Raw genomic sequence first — 11874 nt, 5'->3', positions numbered from 1 at the left:
AGCTATATATATATATATATATAAAATATATATGTACTGTATGTGTATATATATTTTTTATATATATACATTTGATCTAATAAAGGAAAATGTCAATTATCTGAGTGGATGACGTATGTCCATCTTTGGCCACCAGTGAAATGATTTGAATTAATTATAAGTTGGTTTTAACATCACCAAGATTTAGACTGATAGAAGGGATGCAAGTGTCTGTCAAGGCAAAACATTTTTTAGTTGATGGAATGGGTAAGATTTAGAAGCCCTGACAGGTTTTTACTGCTATCCAGGGCCTCTTTAGAGAAATGTACGCTCACTTCCTGCCCCGCTGACAACATTTTTCTAGACAAGAAGTGGGGGAACTTATTTATTCTTATTCATTATTTAACTTATTTATTAAAAAGCCATTTTTGATCTCCAGTCAGTGATTTTGCCTAGGATGAGATGTCACCAGTCTGACGCAGGCAGTGATTAGACTGTACATTGTAACTTTGTAGCAAGTCACAAGGTGAGAGGCTGTAGCACGAGCTGATCTGTGTCAGACATTTGTAAACACAGCCAAGAACTGCCCTGACACCAGGATTTGCATGATTGTGCCATCTCTGAGCCGGCATCTCAGTCCAGGAAGTAGATGATACTCCCTGGATGATGCATGAACAAAGATGGTGCCATCTTTCTGGAGAGGAATGCAGGTGAAGGCATTGCCAGAGGGAGTACTGTGATTTTGAATAGAGCGCTTTGTGGTAAAACTGTGTCAGTCACGCGTGAAGAATCCAAAAACATTTCTGCTTTGTAAATGCCTTCGTCATCCCCGAACTGAGGATCGCTGCTCTCCCTGCACTGTGAAAATGAATGCAGTAATCGTTATAATTGATATATTCCGGCGATGGCGGCTCTGTCATTTCATTCATCATTAATAACCTTTTAAAGTTCATCCTTTCTTCAGTGAAGTGTTTCGGTGGCAGCTCAATATAACAGCGACACCTACAGGCCAAATATGGGTACTGCACCTCATGTGACCTGTATACAGTAACCACAATAGGAATTGTTTCTTTACTTTTGTTACCTAAATTATTGAACAATAAAGAAATGTATTTATGGTTTGTATTTTTCTTTTGGCCGTACCTTTCCATCCCACTTTGTCCCTGATGTGTTTTAAGAGTTAATTAACCTGCTTTAAAGAAGAATTCCGGGCAGGGCCCTCCTTACCATCTTGTCTTAAATTGTATTGTGACTGTAATGTCTTCCTTATATTGTAAAGCGCTGCACAAACTATTGGCGCTATATAAATCCTGTATAATAACAATAATATTTCCATGCAAGATGCAATAACAAAAGAACATAGTTGTAGCCCGAAGATATATAGTGGAGGGAATTTATCAAGACTGGAGCAGACAAAATCTGGAGCAGTTGCCCATGACAACCAATCAGCTTCTCTTTTCCGATTGTTCAGTTAAGATTTGAAAATGAAACAGAGAAGCTGATTGGTTGCCATGCACATCTGCTCCAGATTTTGTCTGCTCCAGTTTTAATAAATTCCAATCACTGTGACTGGTAATGATGTGGGAAGACAGCCAAACTTTGCCGTATTTTACATTACTGACTACTCCCCTTTTTTAATACCTATCACCCCTCTGTACGCCAAATGTCATATTGAATCCGGGTGCCCCTGCTGTGATGTCAGAAATGAGAGAGAACGCGCATAGAAGGAGGGAGAGAAGCAATTTTAAATCCTCACTCTCTGGATGATTGATATACAATACAGGTCTGACAGTGTCATGTTTCAGGCTGTCTACGTATTTCCCATCAGTTGGAGGATCTGGTGCATTTTGTAAACAAATCTGGCTTATATATTTGTCCCCCGCGCCATTACCCGATCGCGCCAGCTTCCCCGCTGTATGGTCAGAAGATGTATTTTAATATTTTTTAGAGAAAAATTCAGGTCAATGTAACATTCATCACACAGCCAGTTTTACATTTGCAGGCACAATTTTTAAAGCTTTCTGTAAAACTCTAAATACGTTATTCGGTATGTTTGGCATTGTGTCTCAATTTATACAGTTTTCATAAGCAATGTTTTTATCCAGGGGGATTCTGCCAAAAACAGTACTTCCTGTTACGTTGTGACAACGCTAAGCTTCTGCCTGACAATTAGCAGCAGCGTTGTCAGCCTCCCGTGTGCACTCCTTTCATCGGGCTGCTTTTAAGTCTATCATTAGGCAGCCCAGCAGCCAACGGAAGGAGCGTATATGGAGAGGCTGACAACGCTGCTGCTAATCGTGATGCAGTGGCTTAGCGTTGTCACCCTGTAACAGGAAGTGCTGTTACTGGCAGGATCTCCAGAAAAGAAACTTTGCAACAGATTCACAGATAATCTGTGTAATAATGGTGAAGATTTTATCCCTAGGCAGCCAGTTATTGTACCAGAAGTTGACAGAAATTAGTACAACTGAATCCAAAAGATTTTTTTTTAGCTTTAGAGTGGAGAGGGATTAGAACATCTGTCAGGTTTTTATTGCTGTCAGTGTCCCCGTTAGGGGGATTCACTCTCTCTATTTGTCCTGGTGACCGTTATCACTAAAAGTGAAAGAAAATCCCACATTTTGGGTTGTCACCAGAACAGGAACAGCGATTTCCTCTCATTTCCTGTTGTGGTGGTCAGACAGGAAGTGAAGGGAAATCTTCCCTGATAGGACACAGCTGACAAAATTAAACCTGACTTGGATTATAACCCTCCCTTACTCTATTCAACACTAAAACAAAGTTTTGGGTTCTTTATTGAAAGAGAATAAAAGGTTTTAACTGGAGCTCTTCTTTAAAGCAGCGAATGTTCGATAAGTTGCCCCGACTCACCCCCCTCCCCCCCCTCTGTGTTTTCGCAGGTCCTCTATTATTTTGACATAGTCTTTACCGCCATTTTCACCATAGAGATAGCCCTGAAGGTAACCCAACCGGGGACCATCTCATCCTCCTCCTCCTCTATTCACTCTGACACTAACGCCCACACCGGCCCTCCTTACCTGTCCGCACGGCCACTAACCCCCTTCTGCTCTGTCTTTCAGATCCTAGGGAACGCCGATTATGTGTTCACTAGCATTTTCACTTTAGAAATCATCCTGAAGGTAAAAAATTTGCGTCAGCCGCTCACCGCTAAGGAGACCCATGCTGAGAGAATTATGGAAGCTGTGGCCGCTGAGCCCTTTATGGAAATACTTATTACCTGGCTGTGGCAGAGAAATGAATCTGGGGATCAGCATGCAGCTGGGGAAGCCACGGGACCCGCAATGTTGTTTTTAGTAGGGATGCACCGATACCGGTTTTTCGGTATTGAGTACGAGTACCGATACTGCGTACCGATACCGCGTACCGGTGCTTCTGCTGGCATGCAGCCGGCTTCCTGGGCAATGACACTGGAAGACGGCTCCATGTTTGGCCAGGTCGCTGCTGATTGGACGGGAAACCTGCTTCCCTGCCAATCAGCATGGAGCTGAGCCTAACAGCCAGCTCGATGCTGAATGGCTGGGTAGCCAGCTTCCCAGCCAATCAGCATGGAGCAGGCTTCCCAGTTAATCAGGAAGCCCGGAGGCAAGCCATTACTCGCTGCCCGGCTTCCTGATTGCCCGGTAAGCCGGCTTCATGTTCCCCTACAGCACAGCCAGTCAGAGGAAATCTTCCTCTGACTAGAAGTTCCGGTACCGGGGAAGTTATCGGAATACTAGTATCGGTATCGGTGCATTCCTAGATTTTAGGATTTGAAAAGTACTGAAACCAGAAGATTGACATGACAGCCAGGCAACTAGTGTTCTAGGAAGGGGAGGTGAGCAGCCTTCTTATTACTCTCAGCACAGATTTCCTAAAGATGTACCGTTGTGCTGAATTGTTATAGAATATGAAAACATTATATTATATAAAATGAATAAAAAAATGGAGAAAATAGAAATAAAGGGACAGTGAGGTTGCTGTTAGTTGAATTTGCACATATACCGGTCAGGCTGTGTGTTGGGGGCTCGTTAAAGTTCATACAAACCATAACAATAATCTTCTCTTATTTGCTCCCTTTTGGTCTGTTAAATATTCCATTGAAGGAATTTTGTTTTATCTGTTCAAAAGGGCCAAAACTACCTATTGCTCATTTCTGGGCAATGGGCGGAGTTATGCAAATTGTTCCTTTAGACTTCAACAGCTAAATGCACACCCAGAACCACTGGTGTATAGTGCAAATAATGATATATAGATATCCATAATATATGCAACAAGATACTGTAAATAAGACACAGATATTGTGAATATACTGTATGTGTGCTCAGTGTAAGGATAGATACAAAAGTAACCACATGTGCGCCTTACAACACTGAACCTAATCATGATAAGACATGTGAGCAGATGTGGTTGAGAAGTATTTAAAGTGCCGTGTAAACTGATGGCACCTTATAAATACCTGTAATAATAAAAAAATATATATATATACATTATATATATCGTTCTACTTTATATCCATTTTTCTAGCGCAGACATTTGTTTAGAGGGTACACTTCCTGTCCCGGTGACACTCTATGTGTCAGGATTCACCAGGGTGTCACCAGGACAGGAAGTGGGCAGCAGCCGTGACACATACAGCAACAAAAGCACTTTCTTCTAATAGAATGGAGAAGAAGGAGATCCTCTGCCAGATTTGGATTGTTGTTTGTGCTCCCATTGGAGAAACCCCTCCGCCTCTCCTTTCCCCTCCTTTCATTTCATGTGTGGTCACTGGGACAGTAAGTAAATCTCACCAATGGGGACACATACGGCAAAAAAACAAACCTGATAGGAGTTTGAATTCTTTCCAGTTTTAAAAGTCTCATTCCTATGTATAATTATGTGGGTAGAGGAAGCCACATTTGCTCAAGACACATGTTCTGCTTCCAGCTTAGTAATGCATCACAATGACTCTGCTTTCTTGTTCTTATCTCCTATGGCCAGCTTAGACCCATACTGATTTGAATACTAGGTGACTTACCTTGTAATTGGCTGATTTCAGCGGTTATGCAGCAGGTCTGAAGAAGCAGAGATGGAGTATTCTAGTACTCTAACCACTTAGGAGAGATTATCAGGAAGGCAGATTTGCATGTTTTCTTCTGCATGTTCTTTCCATGCTGTGTCTCTGCTGCTATGACAGCACAGTGACCACGACGTGTCTCACGGGTGCCTCATGTTTCAGATGACGGCCTATGGCGCATTCTTGCACAAGGGCTCCTTCTGCAGGAATTACTTCAACATCCTGGACCTGCTGGTGGTCAGCGTGTCGCTCATCTCCTTTGGCATACAGTGAGTATCTGCCCGGGGGTGACACCTTCTCCGACCTTCTGCTCAGTCACTCACTCTCCCTCCTCCCGCCTAGGTCCAGCGCCATCAACGTGGTGAAGATTTTGAGGGTCCTCAGAGTTCTGCGGCCACTCAGAGCCATCAACAGAGCCAAAGGTCTCAAGGTAAGTGACCGGGACAGGCGAGGAAGGTTCACAATGAAAGTCCCACCTGTGTCGGGATGATGGATATTATACAATGAATAAATACAGAAATGGATACATTGGAATCACACTCCAGCCAATCAGAAACAGGAATTTTAAATGAACTGAGGACAGATTGGCTGAGGCTCATCCGCTGTGATTGGTGCTCACAGACTTCCCCAGAGGACCTTAGTCCAGGAAATGTCCATCATCCAGGTGGAATCGTTTCAGCTACTTGCTCCTGTCCTCTGATGGGTTGTCTGCTCCTAAGTCTGTCAGCCATTGCACTGTCCTCTATTGTTCATTGGTGATCATACACAGCAACAATATGATTGGTCAGTTCCAGGGAATTTAATGATAAAGGTGTCCTATGGTGGCCTCCCGGAGACTGTCCTCGAGTCATCCTTCTTTTAGCTGTTGTTGGTAAAATGTGTGACATTAATCAGTCCAAGTTCTGGGATGTAGAAAATGTCTCTTTCTTGTATAAAAATGTAACGCTTTCTTCTTGTGTCTGCGCCCAGCATGTGGTCCAGTGCGTCTTCGTCGCCATTCGCACCATCGGAAACATTGTCATTGTCACCACTCTGCTCCAGTTTATGTTCGCCTGCATCGGAGTACAGCTGTTCAAGGTGAGGGCAGCCCACACACTACACATACACACATTACACTTACACACAAGCACACATACACACGCTACACATGCACACATACACACGCTACACAGACACACAATCACACTTACACATACACACATTACACTTGCACACACTATACATACATGCACTACACATGCACACATACACACGCTACACAGACACAAAATCACACATGCACACACTACACATACACACATTACACTTGCACATACTACACATACATGCACTACACATGCACACACGCTACACAGACACACATACACACAAGCACACACACAATCACACATACACACAAGCACACATACACACAAGCACGCACACACACTACACATACATACAAGCACACGCACATACACACAGGCACACATACACAAACCACACACAAAAACGCACATACACACAAGCATGCATATACACAAGTGCACGCACACACTACACATGCATACAAGCACACACTTACATACTACACATACACACATGCACTACACATACACGCAGTCACACACTCACTACATTTACACACAAGAAACTACACACACTGCACATAAACACAAGCATGCACACTACACTTACACACAAGCATATGCACTACACATAAACACAAGCACACACTACATTTACACATAAACACAAGCACACACACTACACATAAATACAAGCACACACTCACTCTACACACACACACAATTAACCACACACACTATAAATAGACACAGGCACAAACAATACACACAAACACCTACACATACACACAAGCACACTTTGCATACGCATCAGCACATACACACTGAACCACACGCACTATACACAAACATGTACACACACACACATGTTTTGGATTGTGATTTGTGTAGTTAGGTTTTTTTATTCTTTTTTTTTTTCCACAGGGCAAGTTGTACAGCTGCACAGACAGCTCAAAGATTACAGAAGCCGAGTGCAGGTACGTGCGTTGTGTAACGATGGGTTTTATGTCATTACAAAGCTGCAACATCTGCTGAACTCAATGAGTAAACAGAAGGGTCCATTTACTGTCATTGTTTTACCACAGCCCCGAAGTGACACTGTTCTGGAGGAACAAGCTGTATACAAGTCAAGTGTTGTTCACTTCAAACTTTTAAAAACTTTTTCCAACTTAAAACAAAAGTTGTTCCCGAGAGCAGACACGGCAAGGGGCCTGTGATTACCGTATTAAAATGTAATCCATGTGCCTTGCCGCACCCCTACCGGATATTCCATGAAATGTGGGGGCTTGTAATTACTGCCGATAGCGCCGCTCAAAATGCAGTAACAAATGCAAATGTCACCTGCACCAGTAGTTTGTTACTACCTTATTAAAAAGCCTCTCCTGTGCACCCCTCTGATGTAGTTTCACTTAGGTAATATGAGCTCAACTTTAAGGCTAACATCACATGCAGCATGCTAAATACAAACTCAGAACAACAAAGCATGCATTGCTGGGGCCTGATCTGAAGATGAGCGAGAGGATACAGCGTGCAACTTTTTGGATTAGAAAATAAAAAACATCAGATGAGCATTAAAGTGCAACTCCACCCAACACTTTTTTCAAGTATGACACAAACCATCATACTCTGATACACAGGGTGTCACTGGGACAGGAGCTATGGGGAATTGTCCATCTAATGGGGGCACAGGCATCAGTAACAACCCAACAAAGCTTCTCACCCCACCCCCCCATCAGAAAGTGTATCCTGTTGTAGCTGCATACATTTGATAGACTTTTATATTGTGTCCTGCAGGGGGAAGTTCATCTCCTACAAAGACGGGGATGTGTCGCAGCCGATGGTTCAGGAGCGGCGATGGGAAAACAGCAAGTTCGACTTCGATAACGTCCTGGCGGCAATGATGGCGCTCTTCACCGTCTCCACCTTTGAAGGCTGGCCGGAGTGAGTCCTTGGGATAAGGGAGCTGCAGGGGGTTGCATGGGCAGAGCTCTCAGGGGCAACTTTGGCTTCCGGGATATATCTTTGTGAGAAACTTCAGGTTGAAGCTGCGATGCTCTGACACCGGCACCATACGGTATTTCTGCAGTGAAGCTGAATGGGAGCTGCTACGCTTTCACCTAAAGCTTCTCTCACAGCTCTCTGTGTCAGACTCCCTTTAAAGCCCATCTTCAGTGAATTCAGTTTTATTTTCACCTTTAGATAGAATGGGGAAGCATTTGAGCCTCTATCAGGTTTTTTATGGCCTTAGGGAAGTTTTTCTTTACTTTCCGTCCCGGTGACACCCTGTGTGCCAAGATTTGACAGGGTGTCAGCAAGGGAGGAAGTGATCTGAAATTCTCCAGCAGTGATGCAGACAGCAATAATAGCAATTTCATTTAGTAGAGTGGAGGGAGGTTTGATCAGTGGTGGTCAACGTACTAGATATAGGGAGGCTCAAGTGTGGCCCCTGACATCACAAGGTAAAGTGCTCGTGTTAGCCTAGGGTCAGAAATAACAAAGTTATACTCACCTGATCCTCTGAGCTGGCCAGGTGTCACAGTGCTCCCTCCAGCCTGTCTACTGCTCTGCTGCAGCAATGGTATGTCCCTCTGTGTCCTCACACCCTAAACACTGTGAGGGGAATTTATCAAAACTGTGGCAGTCGGAATCTGGAGCAGTTGTCCATGCCAACCAATCAGCATCTCTCTTCAGTTTGCTCGGGCAAGATTTGACAATGAGACAAAGAAGCTGATTGGTTGCAGTGCAAATCTGCTCCAGAATTTGTCTGCTCCAGTTTTAATAAACTCCCCTCTATGTATAGAATGTGAATGTCCTTTATATGTGCACGCTCTATAGTCCCTGGGTATCATTTGTACTTGGCAGCAGCCATGTTTGTCCTCTATATGTGCACGCTCTATAGTCCCTGGGTATCATTTGTACTTGGCAGCAGCCATGTTTGTCCTCTATATGTGCACGCTCTATAGTCCCTGGGTATCATTTGTACTCGGTAGCCGCCATGTTTCTCCTTTATATGTGCACGCTCTACAGTCCCTGTGTATCATTTGTACTCGGTGGCAACCATGTTTGTCCTTTACATGTGCGCACTCTACAATCCCTGTGTGCCATTTGTACTCGGTAGAGCCATGTTTCTCCTTTTATATGTGCATGCTCTACAGTCCCTGTGTATCATTTGTACTCGGCGGCAGCCATGTTTGTCCTTTTTATGTGCACACTCTACAATCCCTGTGTATCATTTGTACTCAGTAGCCGCCATGTTTCTCCTTTATATGTGCACGCTCTACAATCCCTGTGTATCATTTGTACTCAGTAGCCGCCATGTTTCTCCTTTATATGTGCACGCTCTACAATCCCTGTGTATCATTTGTACTCAGTAGCCGCCATGTTTCTCCTTTATATGTGCACGCTCTACAATCCCTGTGTATCATTTGTACTCAGTAGCCGCCATGTTTCTCCTTTATATGTGCACGCTCTACAATCCCTGTGTATCATTTGTACTCAGTAGCCGCCATGTTTCTCCTTTATATGTGCACGCTCTACAATCCCTGTGTATCATTTGTACTCAGTAGCCGCCATGTTTCTCCTTTATATGTGCACGCTCTACAGTCCCTGTGTATCATTTGTACTTGGTGGCAGCCATGTTTCTCCTTTATATGTGCACGCTCTACAATCCCTGTGTATCATTTGTACTCGGTAGCAGCCATGTTTCTCCTTTATATGTGCACGCTCTACAGTCCCTGTGTATCATTTGTACTCGGTAGCAGCCATGTTTTTCCTTTATATGTGCACACTCTACAATCCCTGTGTACCATTTGTACTCGGTAGCAGCCATGTTTGTCCTTTATATGTGCACACTCTACAATCCCTGTGTACCATTTGTACTTGGTGGCAGCCCAGTACTGACAGATTTAGTATTCTTCTCAATTATATTTGTACAATTCAAACTCTTTTTAGGATCTATGGAATGATGTATTTCACACGTAATATGACAGTTTGATCGACGTGCGGTGACATATTATTAGCTCGTGTGTGGGAAGTGCACTTTTTGACAAGCGTTCATATAAATAGTCAATTATCTTATATAAAAAGGTCGTTCTTAATATATTTAATTAATTTATTATAGGAATTACATATTCCCAAACTGGGTTTAATGATTCCCCCACGCAATGCCATTGTTTAATAAAAAAAAAAAAAAGAAGCGGCAGATGGGTTTCGCGTCGTCTCAATATTTTTGGCACGGGCACAGATAACCAATTAGGTCGATGCGTCCAATAAACATCTGTTTCAGTTTAAGACGAGATGATGTCAGAGTCCGCTAAACCGTTCATCATAAGTAACGTTTGTTTTTTGTTTTTACAGTTATAAGTAATCTTTTAAAGGCCAGTAGACCTAAGAATAGGAGATTCAAAGTGTATCTAAACCCCAAAATGTCATATATTGCAGATTATCAGTCCTTATATGTGGCGGCTGCATTAGTTTTCAATTAGGCTTTTTGCCCTGATGATCCTAGGGTGACAACGCTTATTCAATGGACTGTATCTATGGAGGGGCAGCGTTGTCACTGTAGGACAGGAAGTGTGTTAAGACTGGAGAACACCTCACCCTCTCCTCTTCACTATAACATAAGATGGAAGGTGTTCTGATTTGAACTACATACACCTTCCCTATTGATTATTGCCATTACTTAAGGAGGAGGGGATTTGTCATTCACAGAACTAGCTAGGAAGGCTGATAACATTGATAGGTAATAAATACCTGGAAGTGTTACTGAGCATGCATACAGTCAACATGAAACAAAGAATTAAATCCAAAGGATAAGAGTGACAGGCAGGAAAATAAAGTTTTCAGGAGAGCCCAGCAATGGCTGCCCTAATTTTCACTCATGATGGGTGTGTTAAAGTGTCCCTATCACTTTTACAAGGTATACAAGCAGCAGGTGGCGCTGTGACAACAACTGTCTCTCGTCCTCTCCTTCCCCTCCAGACTGCTGTACAGAGCCATCGACTCCCACACAGAGGACATTGGACCCATCTACAACCACCGCGTGGAGATCTCCATCTTCTTCATCATCTACATCATCATCATCGCCTTCTTCATGATGAACATCTTCGTCGGTTTCGTCATCGTGACCTTCCAGGAGCAAGGAGAGCAGGAGTACAAGAACTGTGAGCTGGACAAGAACCAGGTAAGGGCTGGGGTTCATGGGGAGGACATAAAAAAAAGACAACCAGTCTGGGACTCATTAACACAAAGGTTTTTCAGGTAAAGTTTGATTCATCTCTCTAATTTCAGGTACACATACTAGTTGTGTTCACAAAATTGAATTCCAGGCTCAAATATTTCTTGTTAGTTTTTAGATTGAATGAGGATGCTTGGAGTTTACCTTTAAGCTTTTAAATAGCAGAATAATATCTGATTCAGGGTTCCTTTGAATGATATATTGATGGATAGATAGTCTCTGTCTGTCTCTGCAGCGACAATGTGTGGAGTACGCCTTGAAGGCCCGCCCCCTGCGCAGGTACATCCCTAAGAACCAGTACCAATACAAGGTGTGGTACGTTGTCAACTCGACCTATTTTGAGTACCTCATGTTCGTTCTGATCCTTCTCAACACCATCTGTCTGGCAATGCAGGTAAGTCGGACCCTCCTGGCCATTTTTCCCTGTCCCTGGGGTTCACTAGACTCTTGAAACTGTTAGACAACTGAAAAATGAAAAAACCTGGAAGAACTCCGGGGAAATATTTTTTATCCTTGCAATGCCCATTCCCCCCCCC

The 11874-nt window shown here is 43.4% G+C and overlaps 1 protein-coding gene across 2 annotated transcripts in view; it reads left to right on the top strand.

Annotated features, from left to right (window-relative positions):
* Positions 1-11874, top strand: part of LOC108791575 (voltage-dependent L-type calcium channel subunit alpha-1C-like) — a 338499-nt gene that overhangs the window by 270746 nt on the left and 55879 nt on the right. For both annotated transcript variants that reach the window (XM_018562093.1, XM_018562095.1), the window contains 8 exons: positions 2880-2939; positions 5198-5304; positions 5378-5465; positions 6005-6112; positions 7027-7079; positions 7897-8043; positions 11083-11284; positions 11574-11732. In XM_018562093.1, coding sequence (XP_018417595.1) covers positions 2880-2939; positions 5198-5304; positions 5378-5465; positions 6005-6112; positions 7027-7079; positions 7897-8043; positions 11083-11284; positions 11574-11732 — 924 coding nt within the window. The remainder of the gene's footprint in view (positions 1-2879; positions 2940-5197; positions 5305-5377; positions 5466-6004; positions 6113-7026; positions 7080-7896; positions 8044-11082; positions 11285-11573; positions 11733-11874) is intronic.

This window comes from Nanorana parkeri, unplaced genomic scaffold, assembly GCF_000935625.1.
Source record: "Nanorana parkeri isolate BGI_ZX_2015 unplaced genomic scaffold, ASM93562v1 scaffold560, whole genome shotgun sequence".
Classification (NCBI taxonomy): Eukaryota; Metazoa; Chordata; class Amphibia; order Anura; family Dicroglossidae; genus Nanorana; species Nanorana parkeri.
Note: the sequence above shows the minus strand (reverse complement) of the source record. Positions and strands in the feature narration are given on the sequence as shown.